This window comes from Ictalurus punctatus, chromosome 16 (assembly GCF_001660625.3).
Source record: "Ictalurus punctatus breed USDA103 chromosome 16, Coco_2.0, whole genome shotgun sequence".
NCBI classification, from domain to species: domain Eukaryota; kingdom Metazoa; phylum Chordata; class Actinopteri; order Siluriformes; family Ictaluridae; genus Ictalurus; species Ictalurus punctatus.
In genome coordinates, this window is record NC_030431.2 from 19,542,260 (window position 1) to 19,564,351 (window position 22,092).

General features: G+C 37.8%; 3 protein-coding genes across 9 annotated transcripts; 1 reads left to right on the forward strand and 2 right to left on the reverse strand.

Annotated features, from left to right (window-relative positions):
- Nucleotides 1-113: 113 nt before the first annotated feature.
- hnrnpdl (heterogeneous nuclear ribonucleoprotein D-like) lies at nucleotides 114-4,072 on the reverse strand. 6 transcript variants are annotated; one of them, XM_047161092.2, is made up of 8 exons: nucleotides 3,849-4,072; nucleotides 3,048-3,216; nucleotides 2,561-2,722; nucleotides 2,293-2,424; nucleotides 2,101-2,200; nucleotides 1,788-1,952; nucleotides 1,587-1,686; nucleotides 114-1,202 (listed from the first exon to the last, which is right to left on the reverse strand). In XM_047161092.2, the coding sequence occupies exons 1-7, from the start codon at nucleotides 3,938-3,940 to the stop codon at nucleotides 1,616-1,618; spliced, it is 891 nt and encodes a 296-aa protein (XP_047017048.1). In that variant the 5' UTR covers nucleotides 3,941-4,072; the 3' UTR covers nucleotides 114-1,202; nucleotides 1,587-1,615. The 6 variants fall into 6 exon arrangements, with proteins under 6 accessions (XP_047017048.1, XP_017344337.1, XP_017344338.1 ...); XM_017488848.3 differs by having other exon boundaries at nucleotides 114-406; nucleotides 1,782-1,952; XM_017488849.3 differs by having other exon boundaries at nucleotides 1,782-1,952.
- enoph1 (enolase-phosphatase 1) lies at nucleotides 1,122-13,381 on the forward strand. 2 transcript variants are annotated; one of them, XM_053686919.1, is made up of 6 exons: nucleotides 1,122-1,220; nucleotides 6,129-6,230; nucleotides 9,022-9,224; nucleotides 9,448-9,580; nucleotides 9,677-9,800; nucleotides 11,983-12,469. In XM_053686919.1, exons 1-6 carry the CDS (start codon nucleotides 1,122-1,124, stop codon nucleotides 12,120-12,122), a joined length of 801 nt encoding a protein of 266 aa, XP_053542894.1. In that variant the 3' UTR covers nucleotides 12,123-12,469. The 2 variants fall into 2 exon arrangements, with proteins under 2 accessions (XP_053542894.1, XP_017344341.1); XM_017488852.2 differs by lacking the exon at nucleotides 1,122-1,220 and adding an exon at nucleotides 5,756-6,039 and having other exon boundaries at nucleotides 11,983-13,381.
- tmem150c (transmembrane protein 150C) lies at nucleotides 13,117-20,064 on the reverse strand. The gene is made up of 8 exons (XM_017488854.3): nucleotides 19,784-20,064; nucleotides 17,454-17,547; nucleotides 17,130-17,183; nucleotides 16,999-17,031; nucleotides 16,831-16,898; nucleotides 14,543-14,670; nucleotides 14,054-14,231; nucleotides 13,117-13,749 (listed from the first exon to the last, which is right to left on the reverse strand). Exons 2-8 carry the CDS (start codon nucleotides 17,525-17,527, stop codon nucleotides 13,541-13,543), a joined length of 744 nt encoding a protein of 247 aa, XP_017344343.1. The 5' UTR covers nucleotides 17,528-17,547; nucleotides 19,784-20,064; the 3' UTR covers nucleotides 13,117-13,540.
- Between the last annotated feature and the right edge of the window lie 2,028 nt (nucleotides 20,065-22,092).

Sequence of the window (22,092 nt, forward strand, 5' to 3'; positions counted from 1 at the left end):
TATCGATCTAGTTTATTACAATTTTTTTTACCCTGCAAGTGATGTCTTCAATAGTCAAAGATGGGGGGGATCGAGTCCAATTTAAATAAATAAAGAAAACCACCACACAATCATGTTTTGTACCCCAATTTTAATTTCCATTTATCCAAAACTGAAAAAAAAATTAAGACAAAAAGGACACTTTCCAAATCAGGATCTAAGTACACATTAGCACAAAACTTTCAGGATCTACTTCAACAAAGCACAGGATAAGAAACTTGGAAACAATATTTACAAGGTCTGACTGTGAATGTCTTCATCAGAGGACAATGAAACAAAAGTATTTTTAAAATCAAGCCGCTCTTTGATTAAGAAGAACAGGGTATCCATGAGCTGCCTCCAGGGTACGATCACTCAGTCTGCCCACCTAAAAGAGATGAGATGAAACATTAACTATTTTGACAGGGCTAGAATCTCACTGAAAAAGACCACCTCCATGTTTCAGTTTAACTTCGTGAGCTGTTGACTTTAAGCTATTAAGATCACCATTCAAGACTAAAGATCATATGTACAACTTAATGTTACTGAAAGCATGTCTATATTCAGAGATACATTTAGCTCCGCTGAGCTAGTGGACACCAAAAAGGAGCATACCTCATGTGTCTCATCAAATTTAAGGTAATTTCCAAACAGTAAATGACACCTTGATAGCTTGCATGTTAGCTTTTTATGGCTTCACAAAAATGGTTTACATATGATCTTTATCATCTATGTCTTAAGGAAAAGGACTGAGGTGTACCATTTGAAGTTCTCTATGGACTCTAAAGAAAAAGCAAGCATTATGAGTTTTATACAATTTATGGGGTGGGAACCATTTTAGACAAACAAAAGAAAAAATAAAAACACTGAAGCTCCAGAACTGAAATACAAGAACACTAAAATAAAAAGGAGAATACAAACAGCAAAAGGTTAAACACTTTAGGGTTCACTGTTAAATACCTGTAAAAAATCCATTTTAAAACTGTTAAACAAAACCTTGATAAATTAAGGGAAAACGAGAGATCTCCTGCTTAACGTTTGCTCTTTAACGCTGGTACAGGAAATTTGAAGAGACCATACCACAGGACAGCGTTTTCTCGTGCATGCCGTGCTCTCTGCCCGCTATGTGCGACGCCCAGAGAATTTCGTGGTCAGGTGACACACGGCCTGCAATGAAGTCCCCACTGGCAGGTACAAACAAGGTATAATAATCAGAATTAGGGAAAGAACGGAAAATCAGGAGAGGTGCCCTTACTCTGTACCCTTTAGCAGTACTTTACCTGTTAGCAATGCTATCAACTTTATGTTATTTCCTTATGATCACCTGTTAAAAAGCAGGGAGAAAAGCGGGAAAATCTACAGAAAAACGCTTACGTTTTTCTGAAGAGATTTTTTAAAGACACCGCTGTGCAAGCATTAGCAATTAAAGATCTATAGACATATCCTTAAATTTTCAAAATGTGGTGCATGAAAATGCATACCAATCTGTTTTAGGATAGTCAGCATTGTCTATTGATCTTTAAAGTTCATACATAATGACAAATGAAAGGCTTGGATTATAATCTTACCATAAATTCTGGCAGGTCAAGTCATTTCATCAATACGGCTGGTAGTTGTTCTGATGAGTTCCACCCTCCCGGGATACCTTGCCATAGTTGCTCTGTTGACCTATTGGAATTAAATATTAAATAAAAACGAAATTAGAATTCAAGAGTAGTTTGCTGAAGTTGCCAGTATTTTCAATATGGATTTTGCATACTTACACTCACCATTGTAATCATCATAGCCTTGTCCATATCCATAATTTGGGTAGTTGTAGCCTGTATAGTCATACCCAGAGTAATCATTATAGCCCTGGCTGTAGCCATTGCCGTAGCCTCCATAGTTCTGTCCATAGTAGCCACCATAACCTTGGTTGTAGCCCTGACTTGGTCCTGAACAAAAGTGTTTGAAAGAAACAACAAAGATGAGCTTTTGGAATTGAAGACTAATAAGCAAACAGTACCACCAATGATGTTTTGTTTTATTTTATATTATATTATATTTTTTTTACAGTGCTTGTAAACAAAACAGATTAAATACCTCCTCTTCCACGGCCTCTGAATCCTCCTCTTCCTCCCCGGTCACTTCTGTTCTGCTGCTGTCTGTAGACCTCTTTAGGCTGGGCAACTTTAATTTCACACTAAAAACAACAACAGCAAAGACTGATTTAAATACATGCCAGTAATGAGTACCCATTTTTGTTCAAATAAAAAGCCACTGTGCTAGACATACCTTTCCTGCTCCCACATTGTGGTATCTATTTTCCAGAAGCTTCGTAACAGGTTCCTCATCGACATATGTTACAAAGCAGAACCCTCGCCTCTCGTTCGTGTTGCTGTCCACAGGGAGTTCAATATTTTCGATCTATATTAAGAAGGGGAAAATGGTTACTATTCGATAACAGTATGTCTGGTAAAGACCAATTCTATCCATCTCACTTAAGCAGTGTGTAACGATGCATCTGCGACACTGAGCAAATAACATAACTCGCACGACTTACATCTCCATAGGATCCAAAATATTCCCGAATTTGTTCCTCTGATGTTTCTGGACGAAGACCCCCAACAAATACTTTTTTCGGAGGTTCTTTCCCCTTCATGGCTTTGGCTCGCTTTGGATCAATCAGTTTACCGTCCAGTTTGTGCTCCTTTATCTCCAGAACCTAAAAACGTGTAAGGTGTTTTAAGTGTTAACAATAAAATTTAGAAGAGAAATGCCTACATGGATGAGACACAAAAGCAAAAAATAAACTATATTTGATCTTCACGCGAGCAACAATTAAACATGTATTCCATCTCACTCACAGTGATGTGCTGAAGGAACAGAAACCATTTTAATACGGGCAAAAACAAAAGTCACTTTTGTTTGGTTTTGTTGATTTTCATGGCAATTACAGAAATTAATCTAATTTAAGTGATAAGGATTAACAGTATACAATACTAGCAGGATTTTTTTATTATTATGTTTTTAAGACAAGTTGCACTCACTCTGTCCACACTCTGTGCATCTTTGAAGAGCACAAACCCAAAACCTCTGGAACGGCCGGTCATCGGGTCTGTTTTGATGGTACAATCCAACACCTCACCAAACTTAGACAGGTAGTCTTTAAGATCTTGCTTACTGGTGTCCCAGCTCAAACCACCAATAAACATTTTCCTGTAAAAAAAAAAATAAATAAGGGGGGGGGGGGGGGGGACATCAGTCATTTTCTGAACTCATTCGCAAACAGAATCGATTTGAAAGTTGGGCTTGAAACACAACTAAGCTTTTAGATGTTCAAAAGGGACACGTTACTGAGAAACAGAAATCATGCATACCAAATTAGCCTAAAGTGCAATACAGCCAAGGTAATCACGCGGGCGGAAATTGATCAGTTAAACAACATTAACTGAACTAAAAGCCGATAAATACCTTAGCTAATAGACGAAAGGTGAATACTCAAAAATACAGTTAGAAGGAACAGCTAGCTAATCAATACAAACTTGCTGTAAACGATCTAGCCAGCGAGTTAACATGCACGCCACGTTTGAATTTTCTGCAAACGCTAGCTTAGATGTTGGGAGACAAACTGCGGAGAATAGTTTGTGCAGCCAGCTTTCGTCTGCTAAGTCACTTTTCCATTAATCTGAATACTATCGAAGTCAAAATGCAACTTAGAAACAAACCGCAACCCTAAAATAAGCTAAACACAACAAAATGTCACGTTAACAGCTAAACTAGCCTAGCAATGTTAGCTAGCTAAGCCGTAGCACTGTTGGGGCCTGCACCGGCCTAGCAGCGCCACTCACCCATCATCCTGTTGATTTTTGCTTGCGTTTATTTTGGATCCTTCTGGAAACTCATCCGTGCTGAAGTCGGTCTGTTCGAGTTCTGCCTGCATTTTTTGGGCTACGGTAATCGGGTAAAACGACCTTTGTGGATTAGTGTGGCTATTTCTGAAAAAGACCACGACACAACGGCAAACACAAACACCCTGACCCGTTTGTTAAAATGGCGGACGATGACGCAATGACGCAATCAGAGAAGGCGGGGTGAAAGGGGCGGGGCGCGGGGAAAGGGGCGTGATGTCTGGATAAAGGGGCGTGCTGCAAGGACATTCACAGTCGCGCGCTTGCACACACAGAATTTTATTTATTTTATTTAAAAACAAATTGTAACTTGTCAACTTATTAACTTGTAGCTATTTTCTAATGTGTTCCTAAAGTCTGTATCCAATACAAATGTTAATATTTGTCATGCCAATAAAGACTTTTGACTTGAGAAAGAGAGAGAGAGAGAGATTTTTAAATTTTTATTCTGCTTTCTTATCTATATTGATGCTTATCTATAGTCATACCAATAAAGTACTTTGAATTGAATTGAGAGAGAGCGAGAGACTTTTGCTTTAGTATGTATTTGCATAACATGTATTAGAATAAGTAAAAGTCTGTCATTTCAGTGGTCTGGTAATACTGTAACTACCTTAACAGTCATGCCAGTAAAGTTCATCGAGTTGAATCGAATTGCACAATTACACAAACATAATTTAAATTAATTGTGTAATTTAAACAAAATATGAATGGTGAATATTAAAATTGCATATAACCACATTTATTCCCCCACATGTTTATTTTTGAAATAAGGTTATTATAAAAAAAAATATTTATGGTAATTATATATATATATATATATATATATATATATATATATATATATATATATATATATATATATATATATATATATTCTGCATGGTTGACTTTAATTAACATATTATTATATACAAGCAACATAGTAGGTAACTATGATACTTACACTCAATAAAAGTATTTTTTAAAAATTATTTTCCCACGTTTCTTTTTTCTTTTCTTTTTCTTTTTTTTTATATACATTTTTTTTTTCTTTTACATTTGCTATCGACTATCTGACGTTTTACGGAAGCCTTCGTGTTAAACAATTCCGCATCCCAGCAAACTCGGCAGATCTTCTCGCTGATCTACATGAAGTGGCCGTTGCGGAAACGCAGACTCACTGATCTTCAAATTATTTTTTACCGGAAGTACTTTGGGTACATGATGTGCAAATCATTGGATCTTGATCCTAAACAAGTTGCAAGTTGGTAGGCCAGAGCCATCGTTCAGAGTTGCCAGATTGTCCTTAATAAACGTTAGGATCCATCCTTGTTGTATATAGTGCGATTGCGCCCTGTAATGGGTTGGCACCCTGTCCAGGATGTCCCCTGCCTTGTGTCCTGAGTTGCTTGGGATAGGCTCCAGGCTCCACACGACGCTGTGTAGGACAAGTGGTATGGAAAATGAATGGATGGATAATAAGAATCCGGTTTATTGGCAAGTATGCTTTTAGTGCACAACTGTACAAAACAGCAACAAGACATAGACAATAATAACAACAACAACAATAATTATAATAATAAATAAATAAATAAATAAATAAATAAATATAAAGTGTGTGTGTGTGTGTGTGTGTGTGTGTGTGTGTGAGTGAGTGTGTGTGTGTGTATAATAGCAGAAGTTGGATGTGTTGGATAAATATAAAAAAGACAAAACTGTGTATCTTGTATTGTTACAACTGATACAACAATATAATTATTATATATAATAATGTGAATTAACAACCTTAACTGATTGAATATGAACACAGCATTATTATTATAATTATAATTATTAAGGGGATTATAGTTACAGTTACCTGGCAACCCGTTGACTGAGCCATGTGTTAGCACATTGCTAGTTGGTTAGTGTGCAATTTCTCTTATGAACCGTTTTAGCTACTCTGACCGGCATTAACCGGGTTTATTCAACCCACTTTTTAATATACCCATTTGTTACCGTAAACCGTCGTGACGAGACTGTCGTTGTCCATTTGAAAAAAAAAAAAAAAAAAAAAAAACCCAAAATGGCAACGATTACAGTTCCTGAGAACGTTAGCGTTTTTCTGTTGGACATTGAAGGAACTACGACTCCTATCACGTTTGTAAAGGTAGGAATGGTTGTGAATCCTGTGATCAAACTGCCATCTGTAGTGTAACCGCATGAATGTGGGTTGTCTAACGCTCATTTTCCATGCAGGATGTTTTATTTCCATATATCAAAGAGCACTTGGAGGAGTACCTGGGTGCGCACTGGGAAGAGGATGAGTGCAAGCAGGATGTACAGCTCCTAAAGAAACAGGTAATTTACTGCAGCGTTGACTTACAGTCACATAGTTGCCAATTTATTACTTATACATTGATGTTATTGTTCATCTGATCAGGTAAACCCAAAATAGTTGCATGTTTTAGGTGGAATTCTTCATTGCAGCACATTATATTGCTATGCATACTTTGTCCCTGTCTATCAATGGGCAGGCAAAAAACAAAACAAAACCCAGGAACACTGCTGTGCCTGTTAACCCAGCTTTACATTATACTATTTCAGCCAGATTTTGCCGTCACAGTCATAATATCATACATTGTTAAATAATTCTTGTGAATCGAGATTGCCAGCCTTAGGACGCATAACGCTTTAGTGCCATTGTCGCCAAACGCGTCCAAGAACAAAGTTTTGGGAGTGTCAGAAATGATTGATTAAAAGCTCGGCGTGTGACCACTGCTCAATACTTGTCTAAGGAGCCACCAGTAGAACTCTTGGCTCTCAGGCTACTCTTCTGACTCCCTGGTCAGAAATCTTGCGAGGAGCTCCTGTGCGTGTCCGGTTGATTACAGCGTGATATTTCTTCCACTTGTGGATAATGGCTCCAATAGTGCTTACGGGAGGATTCAGAAGTTTTGACATATGTCTGTATCCGATTCCGTCAATATGTTTTGCAACAAGGTTGCAAAGGTCTTGAGAGAGCTCTTTGTTTTTACACATCATGAGAACTTTCTTGTGTGACACCTTGGTAAAGAAAAGCCTTTTTATAGACCATCAATTTACCAACCCCGCTGATATTAATTTGCACAGATTGGAGGTATAATTACTTTCTAACTACTTACGGATTTCAGCTGGTTCCTTACCTTATCTTGCCTTGGAGAACTGCTTTTTCTTAGTGTGTTCGATACTTTTTTCTGTGGTATTCCATTTTACTACACATAACTTCATTTATGGACTTTAATGTTAGGATTTCTTTATATGTGTGGATTTCTTGAGTTAATACCAAAGTCTGGTGAAAATTTCATGTGAATAGACACATTGGAAATATATTTACTGAAAAAAATGTTGACGCGTTCAATACTTATTGCCCCCTCTGTGAGTGTGTCTTAATGAAAATGTCATAGTGTTTTTTGTTGTTTTGTTTTTTTTTTATAAAGAGAAAGAGAGGAATTGATTTTGATTGCATTTCACTCAGTTTCACTTTTTGGTAATCTATCCATTCAACTCAACCCCTTTGTTTTGTTGGATCTACACACCTTTGTCAAGTTACTGCCTGCACTGGACACACAGTGGGTACAGGGCCCTCGGAGTTCTAAGGTTTAACATGTACTGCTTATTTTACACTACATGGATTCCTGAAATGTGCCAGCTTAAAACTGTTCTGTTTGAAAACAAGTTAAACTGGAAATGTGGCCAAACCTGTCTAAAGCACACATGGATGTTCTTTGTTAAGAAACAGAAAGCACACCTGTACAGTTTGTAGGGGAAATGGTGAAAGGGAGAAACCATACATTTATTATTATTTTTTTTTATTTAAACACAACATATTTTCTGTAGCCTTCATATTTAAATAATTTATTTGCTCACATTTGTCCAGTTATGCATACAGTTCTACAGTGGTTAAAGCTAAAAGATGTACTGTAATAGATATAGTAAAAAAAAAAAAAATACTATTGAAATACTATTAGTATGGTAGTATGCGGTTTAGGCCATGGTGCAAGTATTTATCATAATTAATACTTTGACATTGTCACATTTACTAAGGTATTAGGTAAAAGAGCAAAACCTTCTACTTTGAACACAGGCCTGTCTGTTATCTAAGGTCAGCTGTTTAGCTCTCACCATGACTAGATATTAAAGCATGCCTTATGATTATTGCTGTGTAATGCAGATTCTCTAAGTATTCTGTGGTGTCATAAATAACACATTGTACAGAATGAACAACACACACACACACACATACGGTATATAATAAATTAAGAGTTCTAGGTCAAGGCAATTATGCTATGCTGTCTACTTTTAGGACTTGTGTGAAAATCTGATGATATTTTAGGTTATATTTATGCAGAAATATAGAAAATTCTAAAGGGTTCACAAAGTTAGTTAAAAGACACAAATCATTAGATAAAATGAACATACTGAAGGGGATATAACCAAGTTTGAGGTTCAGGTATACATTTGAAAAAATGCAGCCAGTTATATAGGTTTATCTCTTTAACTAAAACAGTTTTGCAATTGGTTAGTGATACAAATTCCACAACAAGGATAAAGTAGATGACCATTATTCACTAGTTTTGCCAGATCAGGGGACAAATAAATACCTCACCTGTTTGGCAAGAACCAAATCTAAAGCTCTATTACTCCTGAATCCTTTTTTCAGTTTATTGCATATATTACAATCTCACTGTCTCACACTCTTATTCTCTTTCCTGAGTGGCTGCTGGCTCCATTATGTCACAGTTTAGCTGGATTACTTTTTATGCTTAAAGTTGGCATGAGAACTTGATAATATTTGATAATACTTAGCAAGTTTGACCTCATGTCGCTGACTGTAAATTACTGTTACAGGATTGTGGGAATGACTCAAAGCAGCTCAGATTATTAATTCTTTTAAAAAAATATAATTTTTTTCAGGGTATTTTTGTCTCCTGACTCAATAATCATATTTTTTCCATAAAACATTTACTATAGCTTTAAGTTACATTAGTATTAGGCAGTATTATTATTATTATTATTATTATTATTAGGTTATACTATTATTAGTAGGTTGTAGTGTTGCACTTTGCTCCCTGATTCAGCCATATTTCATTGAAACATGATGTTTTTTCAGACTGAGGAAGACTTAAAGCAGAATAGAGCGTGCCCAGTTCATGCCGTAGACCAGACGGTCCACACTGATGAAGAGAAGGCAATCCGGGAGGTGGTGGATAGTGTCCTGTGGCAGATGGCTGCAGACAGAAAGACCACTGCTCTCAAGCAGCTGCAAGGTCACATGTGGAGAGCAGCCTATGCTTCAGGGAAGATTAAAGGCGAGTAAGTATGGAGGAACAGCCCTTTTTCCCCCTCCTTAACCCTCCTATTATGTTATGGATCAATTTGACCAATTTCCACATTTGAGATGTCTGAAATACTGGTTAATTCTCTCTTTTTCTCTTTGAAATTCTTTGACTTTTCCTCATTTAGGGTCATGAACTTGTATGCATAAAAGTGGATACAGTTGGCTCTTCTGGACTTATGTGTTTGTGTTCTGACGCAGAGTGTATCAGGATGTCGTTCCTGCTATAAGAAGATGGAGACAATATGGTTTTAAAGTCTACATTTATTCTTCAGGAAGCATAGAAGCCCAGAAGCTACTCTTTGGCTATTCAGTTGAAGGAGATCTATTAGATGCAAGTTCTGATTTGGCGGCTTTTCATTTAATACGTGCTGATTACGTTTTCTAGTAGGTTGTAGTATTTAAACATCTTTCTAAATGTCTCTTGTAGCTATTTGACGGTCACTTTGACACCAACATTGGTGCCAAAGTGGAAAGTAAAAGCTATGAAAAGATTGCAGACAGGATTGGCTGCTCCCCAGAAGACATTATGTTCTTAACAGATGTCACACGAGGTGGGTACAAAATGGCTGTAATTTATGTTTTTTAGTTTTCATATGGCTTCTTCCTTCTCAACTCCTAATGAGTTTGGATAAACACGATAAACACCACATTCAGAGGACATTTAAAAAGTAATAATAAATACCACTGTCTAATATGTTATGTAAATTGTTTAAAACGATGTAAGGTGATATTTTTTGTCAACTTGCTATGGCAGTACAAGAGTTTTGAAATGTGAATTCTTGAGCTTTGGTCCTGTGAGCCAATGGAAAAAGAGGGTGAGGCTGTGGTCTTTGGTCCATAAAAGCATAGGTCATGCAGTAGTAAAGACTCTGATAGTAACCAAATCTTTGGCCGCATCATTCAAATAGATACAAATAATGGCATTTCCACCCACTGCACAGTCGGAGTTTAAAGCTTCAAAAAGCTTTTAAACCTTTTCAATATCTCCAGAAAGATTTCTGGATGGATTGCCTTTCAAATTCCATAACATTAACATACAATTTTGCAATATTTCACAAGTGAAAAGGTTTCAGTTGAATGTAAAGATGTGTATATATTGGGAATCATACTTTTAGCCAACAATATGCAAAGGTATTACATGATGTATACTAATAGTAATTAACATATATGTATACATTTGCAAGACCAATACTTTTGTTTTTGCTATACAGTGAAGACATTTGGGTTTGAAATTAAAAGATGAATGAGATGATAGTTCAGAATTTCAGCTTTCAGTTCCTGATATTTGCATCTAGGTGTGTTAAACAACTTAGAACCTGGCACCATTGGTGGCTGATCACCCAATTTAAGGTGAGCAAAATTATTGGAACAGCTCATCTTAAAGTAAATAACACTTAATATTTGGTTGCATATCCTTTGCTTGCAATAACTGCATCAAGCCTGCGACCCACTGACATCACCGAACTGTTGCATTCTTCTTTTCTGATGCTTTTCCAGGTTTGTATTACAGCTTCCTTCAGTTGTTGTTTGTTTTGGGGGGTTTCTCCCTTTAGTCTGCTCTTCAGAAGGTGATGATGTAATGATGAAGTCCTTTGTACTGTTGGCAGTGCTTTTTGGATCATTGTCTTGCTGCATGATGAAGTTCCTTCCATTTAGATTGGATGCATTTCTCTGTAAATTGGAAGACAGGATGTTTTTGTAGACTTCTGACTCCATTCTGCTGCTACCATCACGAGTTACATCATCGTTAAAGATTAGTTGCAAGCCCAAGCCATGCCACTACCTCCAATGTGCTTGAATGATGAGCTCGTATATTTTGGATCATGAGCAGATCCTTTCTTTCTCCACACTTTACTTTGGCCTTTCCATCACTTTGGTATCTTGGTTCCTTAACTTCTGTAGTTGAACTCTGTGTTTCTTTGCTAATTCCAACCTGGCCTTCTGATTCTTACAGCTGATGAGTGCTTTGCATCTTGTGGTATGGCAACTTCTTTGAACTGTGGATTGTGACCCCTTCACTCCTACCCTGTGGAGGTTGTTGATGTCACCGACTGTTGTTTTTGAGTCCTATTCGATGTCTGGTTGTACACCAGTGGTTTCTTTCTATTCAGGACATTCTAAATTGTAGTATTGGCGATGCCAAATGCTTGTGCAATGGCTCTGATTTTTCCCACTTTTCTCAGCTACAAAATGGCTTGTGTTTCTCCCATAGTCAGCTCTCAGGTCTTCCTGTTGGTTTATCCTTTTTAACAACAAATGCAGTCTTCACAGGTGAAACCCAGGGCATAAAACAAAAGTAGACATTCAGAGCTAGTAATTGTTTAAACAGTCAGTCTAACGGGGCACACCTGGGCAACAAGAAACACCTGTCAGTGACATGTTCCAATATTTTTGATCACTTGAAAAATGGATGGGTTCAAAGAAAAGGTGCCATAATCTAAATTGTTTAACACATATAGATGTAAATATCAGGAAATGAAAGCTGAAATTCTGATCTATTCTCCCATATTCATCTTTTGATATCAAACCCAAATGTCTTCAGTGTAAAGCAAAAATAAAAGAATTGGCCTTGCCATTCCAATACTGTCGGAGAGTACTGTATATTGTAATGCAGATCTACTGTTATCTCTGCTCACTGCACTGTGTGAAATGAGAGTCTGAATGCAGCAGCTGCTACATTAAGCACTTAGGTGAGAAGATTAACAGTCAACACTCAATCTTCTCACCTTGCAGAAGCAAAAGCAGCAGAGGATGCTGGGCTGAACGTGGCCGTGGTTGTGCGACCAGGTAACATGGAGCTGACCGAAGAGGAGAGAAACCATTATACAACCCTCACAACTTTTGGCCAGCTGGAACTCACAGGAAGTGCTTAACACACAAGGACAGGACAGTGTCAGCATTCCTCAAGTGGACTTTAGCGAACATAGGCTGACATTGGATTGGATTAGAAAGTTGTAGCTTGTTACTTATGGGTTGGGGATGCAGCAAGTGCATTATAGTTGTACCTAATTAAACTCCAGGTGCTTGCATATGTTTTTTATTTTATTTTTAAAAAAACACAATGAAGTTGGTTTATAATATTGTCATTCAATTTGAATGTTTTATTATGCTATGAAACAGTATTGATGTGAAAGTGTAATTTAAGTTATTAATTATGAATTAATTTTTTCTGTAATTGTACCTCTTCCTCCATCTAGTAAACGTATGTTATACTCTCAAATGTTATTTCAAATAACTTTATGTAAAACCGTTATTGCAAAGAGCAAATGTGCAACTTGGATATGCAACAACTAAACGCGTTATCATGTAGGAACAGTAATGTAGCTCATAGACAATTTATAAAGGAACAAAACCTAAAAATAAATCAAGATTTCTAAATTTAAACCATAAACTGTGTGGAAAATATTGCAGAACAATGGCATTAAGTAAGTTTGGAATGATTTTCATCACTACCGAAAACTGAATCAAATGGCAAAATCTCATGAATGCATGTGATTTTCAAAAAGATACTGATATGCCCCAGTTGACGACAATGATAAGAAAGATAACAGTGCCTAGCCTGTGTTTTTAATATGACTACAGTAGCTGAAGCACGGTTATTCAGCAGTTAAGGTTCTGTACTAGTGAACTAAAGGTCAGTTTGCATGCTCAATTTAACGTTTCTTTGGCTGAACCTGTCCGCTAAGTGAATATATTCAGTGTTTTATTCCTAATGCATCGTGTAACTAGAGCTGAAGTTCAGACACATTTGAAGAAGATGGTAATGTTAAACTGTGGTAGAATCTCATTAGCTAAGACTTGAATCACAGCAAATAGATTCATTACAGTATGATTAAAAACATACTGTTATAATGATTGTCAAAGATATGCCACACTTTCATTTATTACTTTTTTTTATTTTGATCTTGATATAAAATGTGCAAAGAACTACTGTTTCAAACTGTATACTTAAATTTCAGACATGGGCCTACTTTACCATCTATTTAGTTGATCTAGTGTCCTTTCCAAGTAATACAAATGTTGTCTAGTCACATATCTAATAATATGTACCTACAGTATCTATACAAGCATTTTCCATGTAAAACACTTAATGGCATCTGCAATACAAAAACTTGCTCTTGCTCAGACGTGACGTCTGTTTACGCTTCTCTTTTTTTTTGGTGTTGTAATCTACCTATGAGAAAGAAACCTACTCCTTCACAGATCACTCCATAGAGATTACATTCAACAGACATGCATCATTATTGAAGATAATAAACAATGGAAGTTGTAGTAATTCTGCTGTAGAGTCCTATAGCTGGTCTGATTGGTACTCTGAAACCTCAGAGAAGCTCTCTGACAGGCTCATTGGAGGCTCCTGGTCATCAGTGCACACAATCTCGAAGTGATAGTGACGGAACTCGATAGCAAACGTGCCCAGGAATACCAAGAAGAACATGACCAGTGCCCACTGTGCCCGTGCGGCATGCATGTGCAGACGCTGGGCCATTAGCGCAAAATCTGATATTGTGTCAAGATCAGTACACGAGAAAATTGATCTGAACTCAGAATTCATACAGCAAGCAGTTAGTATGATATGGGACTTTACCTTTAGAGAGCTGTGTGTGTTCTGACATTCTGATGCTGGTGCAGGGATATAACATACAATATTTACATTAGTCATAAAGTAACCCCTCATTGGTAAAAGCTTGTTATAAGTTATAGAAGATTAATAAACAACTTGATTCAAAAACTAATGTTCTAATACTCCCATTCTGCTTGTCTGATTTACCTATTGTGTGTGCAATAGACATGAGAAGGATACAAAGCAGCATGCAGAAAGTGACTGCTCCAGACAAAACAAAGCGGGGTATGCCAGCTTGTTTGCCTTCGTTCCTCAAGTTGACCTTCAGAGTCATGAATGACTGGACCCAACAAAACAGTGTGCCTAGGCCAAAGGTCATGGATGTGCCAATATTGTGGAGCTCCTCGTCATTTGACAGCTAGATAACAGTGAACAAAATTGATCACCTACCTAAAAATATCAAGACTACACTGTAATAAAGCCACTGTTTTATATAAAAACATAAATATTTAATTTGACTTAAATAACCTTAACATATACTGTAGACAGACAAAATAGTCAGCAAAATAAAAGTGATTGGCAAGATAATTGTCAGGTATTTGCCCTCACCGAGTTTAAGAGCGCTCAGAGCGCTCAAGCAGCCCGGAGCACGATAACACGCTTCCGGGTTGTTGCTAAGCGCTCTGAAACTCAGCGAGGGGAAATACCTGACAATAATCCATACCATACCTGGAAGTTCCCAACCAAGGTCATACCAAAGCAGGCCAGGGACAGAGCTACCAAACTGATGATGTTGAGCCAGGGTTTGCGCACTCTTGGCTTCAGTTGCAAGTATCTGAGGACCCCGAGGATGAAGCCTGACAACATAAAAATGATCATATTACAACTAACCTTATCTGAAAACTGACAGGGGCGTCCTGAAATATAGGCTGCAGTTGAGGGAAGCAGCATTTCTCAGCTTCAGAAGACTGCTCTTGTGGATGATATGTAAACATCTGTTGTGTAAAATAGCTTATTCATATGTACACATATGTACAGTGAGGGAAAAAAGTATTTGATCCCCTGCTGATTTTGTACGTTTGCCCACTGACAAAGAAATGATCAGTCTATAATTTTAATGGTAGATTTATTTGAACAGGGAGAGACAGAATAACAACAAAAAAAATCTGAAAAACGCATGTCAAAAATGTTATAAATTGATTTGCATTTTAATGAGGGAAATATGTATTTGACCCCTCTGCAAAACATGACTTAGTACTTGGTGGCAAAACCCTTGTTGGCAATCACAGAGGTCAGACGTTTCTTGTAGTTGGCCACCAGGTTTGCACACATCTCAGGAGGGATTTTGTCCCACTCCTCTTTGCAGATCTTCTCCAAATCATTAAGGTTTCGAGGCTGACGTTTGGCAACTCGAACCTTCAGCTCCCTCCACAGATTTTCTATGGGATTAAGGTCTGGAGACTGGCTAGGCCACTCCAGAACCTTAATGTGCTTCTTCTTGAGCCACTCCTTTGTTGCCTTGGCCGTGTGTTTTGGGTCATTGTCATGCTGGAATACCCATCCACGACCCATTTTCAATGCCCTGGCTGAGGGAAGGAGGTTCTCACCCAAGATTTGATGGTACATCGCCCCGTCCATCGTCCCTTTGATGCGGTGAAGTTGTCCTGTCCCCTTAGCAGAAAAACACCCCCAAAGCATAATGTTTCCACCTCCATGTTTGACGGTGGGGATGGTGTTCTTGGGGTCATAGGCAGCATTCCTCCTCCTCCAAACACGGCAAGTTGAGTTGATGCCAAAGAGCTCCATTTTGGTCTCATCTGACCACAACATTTTCTCCCAGTTGTCCTCTGAATCATTCAGATGTTCATTGGCAAACTTCAGACGGGCATGTATATGTGCTTTCTTGAGTAGGTGGACCTTGCGGTCGCTGCAGGATTTTAGTCCTTCATGGCGTAGTGTGTTACCAATTGTTTTCTTGGTGACTATGGTCCCAGCTGCCTTGAGATCATTGACGAGATCCTCCCGTGTAGTTCTGGGCTGATTCCTCACTGTTTTCATGATCACTGCAACTCCACGAGGTGAGATCTTGCATGGAGCCCCAGGCCGAGGGAGATTGACTGTTCTTTTGTGTTTCTTCCATTTGCGAATAATTGCACCAACTGTTGTCACCTTCTCACCAAGCTGCTTGGCAATGGTCTTGTAGCCCTTTCCAGACTTGTGTAGGTCTACAATCTTGTCCCCGACATCCTTGGAGAGCTCTTTGGTCTTGGCCATGGTGGAGAGTTTGGAATCTGATTGATTGATTGATTGATTCTGTGGACAGGTGTCTTTTATACAGGCAACAAGCTGAGATTAGGAGCACTCCCTTTAAGAGTGTGCTCCTAATCTCAGCTTGTTACCTGTATAAAAGACACCTGGGAGCCAGAAATCTTTCTGATTGAGGGGGGGTCAAATACTTATTTCCCTCATTAAAATGCAAATCAATTTATAACATTTTTGATATGTGTTTTCTTGTTGTTATTCTCTCTCTCACTGTTCAAATAAATCTACCATTAAAATTATAGACTGATCATTTCTTCGTCAGTGGGCAAACGTACAAAATCAGCAGGGGATCAAATACTTCTTTCCCTCACTGTACCTGACCATCACACCCATATGTGCCCATTCCAAAACCATGGGCATTAACACAGATTTAGTCCCCTTTTGCTGTTATAACAACTTCCACTCGTCTGAGAAGGCTTTCCACTTGATTTTGGAATGTGGCTGCACTGATTTGTGCCCATTCATCCACAAGACCATTAGTGACACCAGGCACTGATATCGGGTGAGAAGGCCTGGTACACAGTCGAGTTCATTTCAAAGGTTAGGGTTAAAAGGGGTCATGTTCTGTAAACTAATACACATATTCATAATACCAGTATCCATGTAGTTTTTTTTTAAAACAAGATGCTAGTGTTCATTCATGTTAAATTATATTATACAAAACAAAACCTGTACACACAGATCATTATTCTTACCCACAAAGGCTGCCATGTTCATGACTTGGCTAAAAACACAGCTGGCAGGTGGAGCATCACCTGCAATGCTAAAAGATAGGGAAATATTTTCAAAAATTATTAAGGCAAGCTTCCTATTAGATGGGGATCCAAAACCTAAAGTCTTGAGAGTATAACATTCATTTATACCTTATATATGGAGGTGACTTTGAAACTGATCTCCTGTGGAAAAACAAACGGATTTAAAGCAGATGGATAATGATGTAATATAACATTAAGATATTTTGATACAATGTATAAAAGAAGAACATTAAACTTACTTATATTCAGAGCTTAGTGGTGTGATTTTGTCATCCTCCACTGCTATAAAATAGCTGTTTTCAATATATAAGAAAGATTTACCTCCACCATTCTCTCAAATCTTAAGTCAGCTCTCTTCAGTTCCATTAACACAGATTAGCAGTCAGCAAAACGCTTGTGACATTACAGTGTAACACACATGAAAGTGTATCACATGACACAGAATAAACTTCACGTTATACATACAGCAAACGGCAGTGCATGTGTATGTAATTTTGAAACCAGATATACCATTAGTCCGGTAAAGCTACAGGCAGAGAGAGCAAACTTGATTAAATACTCACACAACCCATAAGCCTGCTGCTGTGAAGAATGAAAACATAACAGGAAAAAATGTCCAAAGGCTGCACTTCCTCATGGCTCTTACTCAAATGTGACCTGAAAGAAAACAGATGCTAAAATTGTGGTTTGAAAAAAATTCATAATGCATATGTTCATGAAAACACCTGATCAGCCTCAAGATCCAAGATCAAGGCCTTTTTCTTTCAGATTAGGATCAGTTTGAAAAGACAAAAGAAATTGTGTCTAAGAGATTTGCGATCTCTGTACTTTGCAGTTGTTATAAAGCTGTTGTTGCAATGCTGTGGTTGCATTGGTGACTTTTTATTTAATTTTATTAATAACTGAATGCAATGTTTGATAAAGTTTGCTAACCTTATGGCCACAGCACAAATCAGAAATTCTGTACAGACAAATTCAGCACCTGATCTGTGGACAGCACCAAACCCACCAGCATTTTACCACTGGACTATATAATGGACATGAGGCCAATTAAATCTAGGTCAAGTAATACTCACTCCTGTACAGGATCTTGCATTTTTTTTTGTGATCGTTGCAGCCAAAAATGCTTATTTCTGCTGTGCTTTTTGTCAAAATTTGCCATGCAATTTCTTGAGTTTTTTTATGCTTTTTTGAGGAAAACTACTTGAATTGTTGAAATTGCAATTGCACAAAATTGTTTTGCACGGTCTTTTGCAGTGATGTTTTTTGGTAAACGAGACCTTTTAGCTGTGCTCATGTTCGACGCACATGAATCAAAGGGGGCTGAATGCACATTGTGATGATACCACATGATTCATCTTGGCCCAAATCTGCAGAAAATCTGCGGTAATACTGAAAAATTGCAAGCTTCTGCGAATATTACGGAGTTTTGTTGATTTTGCATTAATTTCTGTGATCATGAAATACTGGAGGGACTGAATACTGAAATTGCATTAGCTATGAATATTTTTATAAGGTCAGTTATACTGTGGTCAAAATCTTTTTTGTTACAGCATTGCTTATAATAAATAAGATTGGAATGTGTATCTGTAACCACTCACATTTGCAATTTAGATCAACATAAAGAGCATATTGTAAATGTAAAAAAGAACATTAAGTACTTGATTTTAAGTACTTAAATTAATGAACTAGTAATCAGTAGTAAGTACCTAACAATTTAAATAATTAACTTATTTACTTGTATTTGCATTCTTGTTACAGTATTTCCTAGTGAACAGCTTTTTCAAGCTGATTTACTTGTTTTATATTTAGTTCATTGTCTGTTTTCTTGGTGTGCCATGAAAAAGCACATTTCCTCCCACCTTCAAAAAACATGTTAGTAGGTGAATGGCCAACTCTAATTTGCCCCTAGGTGTGAACTGTGTGCTTGAAAGTGTGTACATGCTGCCTTGTGATGGACTGGCGTCCCATCATGTGTGTATTCCCGCCTCACACCTGGTGTTCGTAGGATAGGCTCTGGATGCACCATGGCCCAGGATGGAATGGTCATTGAAACTGAATGAATAATGAATCTTCGAAACCACATAGTCTATTAAATAATTTCCCAACTAAATAGAAAATAGGAGTTTGATAGACTGCCAAATGTTTTTGGCCTAGATCAGGGGTGTCCAATCTTACCCGCAAAGGGCCAGTGTGAGCGCAGGTTTTCATTCCAACCAAGCAGAATCCACACCTGAGTCTATTAAAAACCAAGATCAACTGATTAAACAGGTGGAATCAGGTGTGGCTCCTGTATGGTTGGAATGAAAACCTGCACCTGCACCCACACCGGTCCTTCGTGGATAAGATTGGACACCCCTGGCCTAGATGAAAAAACATATGAGGAATGCATAGGAATGCGAGGTGATCCTTATTCAAGGGGTCTATAATTTCTTTTAGTATTTATCCTTTAAGCCTGTTATAATGTCTTATACATTATCATCATTTAGGTATTTTCCAGTTGATCTATGATGTCTAATTTACAGCTGGATGACATTTTCCTGCTCCAGACACTGGAACCATATTCACGGCGACTCCCCTGCAACTCCTGTGTCCAATGACTCGCGATAAAAAAAAAAAAAAAAAAAAAAAAGACATTGTTTCTTAGTAACACGCCATGATATTTCCGCTAGACATTTACCTCTGGTATTTATGCTACAACAGAACAAAGACTGTGGCGTAGTGGTATTAATTATCGTACCGAGCCAAGCATAATGAATTATGCTCGAAACTGAAAGCAAGTCTCTGTCTGGCTGCCACATAGCAAAGAAAATGGAGGCTAAACTAGCGAGCCGCGTCTTTTAATCCATATCTAAGGAGGCTACTTCCTGCGGTGTTTTGCTTAAAAGTGTACCTTGTGATAAGTGCACTTTCGTCCGGTGTGTAATCCTCGTCTTCTCCTCATTTGCTGAAGACAGGTTCCTCTCTCTCGTGGTGCCTTGCTGTGGTCCGATTGGGTGGAGACAGAATGTGTGAGTGTATTAATGGACTATTGGCTTTCGCATTACACCACAGCCAACATGAGCACACACACAAGTCAGTCCACACGTGCACAGGAAAACACCTACAGTGTACAATGAACAACTACAGTCGGAGGGTTTTTTTTAAAACACTGCATTCTCTCTCACGAGCGCCCTCTGACAGATTACACACACACACACACACACACACACACACACACACACACACACACACTTATGCTACACCTGAACCTAACCATCAGTAACCACAGCCATCAGTTGTTGTTGTTGTTGTTTTCCTTGTGGTCATCAGACATATATCCCCACAGAAAAACTGGTACTAAACTGTACTTTTCCTTGTTGCTGGCTTGGTATCTTTTACCTCAGAATGTCCATGTTGTATACCTTAAATTATTTTTAAAGGTACACTGTATTTACATTACATGGGTTGGCTGTATCACAGGCGGTAGAGCGGATTGTCCACCAATCGTAGGGTTGGCGGTTCGATTCCCGGCCCACATGATTCCGCATGCCGAGGTGTCCTTGGGCAAGACACTGAACCCCAAGTTGATCCCGATGGCAAGCTAGCATCTTGCATGGCAGCTCTGCTACCATTGGTGTGTGAACAGGTGAATGAGAACCAGTGTAAAGCGCTTTGTAGAACCGCTAAAGTTAAAAAACGCTATATAAGTGCAGACCATAGACCATACATTTCCAGGTGAAAAATACTAAAGGTATAAAAAGATGTACCCTTGATGATACCACCCCAGCAACAAAGTAAAGTACAGTTTGGTTCCTATATTTCGGAGCTTGTATCCTTTACGCCCCAACAAGATATGAAAAAAAACAACAAAAAAAAGCCCTCACACACTACCACTTACCGTTTAGACCCTGTTTGCCTACTTGTATTTGGTAAGTTTCAGTTATCAGTTTTCTGCGTTCTATGGATGCATGTACACTAGAACAGAGGTATTCAGATTTTAGTACAGTTGAGGTCATAAGTTTACACACGTCTTGCAGAATCTGCAAAATGTTAATAATTAAAAATAAATAGATAAATAAATAATAATAATGAGGGATCAAAAAATTGCATTTTTTAAATTTAGTGCTGCCCTGAATACGCTATTTCACATAACAGATGGATGTTTACATATGCGTCCATATGACACAATAATAACTGAATTCCCACAAATAAACCAGTTCAAGGTTTGTATACGCTTTTTTCTTAATGCTGTGTGTCGTTACCTGGATAATCAACGACTGTTTTTATGATTTGTGATAGTTGTTCATAAGTCCCTTGTTTTGTCCCGAGTAGTTAAACTGTTCTTCAGAAAAATCCTCCAGGTCCTGCACATTTTTTGCTTTTCCAGCATCTTCTTTCCAACAGCGGCTATATGATGTAGCAGCGGCTAAATGATCCATTTTTCACACTGAGGACAACTGAGGAACTCGTACACAGCTATTACAAAAGGTGAAAACATTCACTGATGTTCAAGAAGGCAACACGCTATGTTAAGAACCAGCGGGATATAAACTTTTGTTACAGGATGATTGATATATATTGTTATTTTATTTAAAGATCATATTTTTTTCCATTCAGTATTGTTCTTCAGAAGCTACATAAAATGTTTATGTTTCCCAGAAGACAAAATAATAACCATTTACACTGATCAACACCCCCTGGCTCTTAATGTATCCTGTTGCCTTCTTGAGAATCAAAGAATGTTTGCACCTTTTGTGTAATATTTGTGTACAAGTCCCTCAATCCATATTATTGTGTTTTGTGGACTATATGCAAACATCTGTTGTGTAAAGTAGCTTGTTCAGCACAGTACTAAATAAAAAAAGAAATGCAATGTTTATGATTTTTTTTTCTTCTAATTGTTAACATTCTGCAGATTCTGCAAGGAGTATGTAAATTTATGACCTCAACTGTAGCCAAGGAGCTCTTTAACCTCGATTAAAGGGGTTCAGTACAGATTTATTTCATGAACATATTTCCACTGAAAGAACACTTTAGGTCCAAACTAACATTATTAAAAGGCTACTTGTTTTCATGTTATTTAGATTTGGATGAAACCTACTGTGTTTATACACTATTTATTTCTGTGCTATTGAAGTACGATTAAACCCATTCAATTCAAGGGACCAGTCAAATAAGTGAATTATAACTCAGTAGATACAATAAATCTGATGATAATGG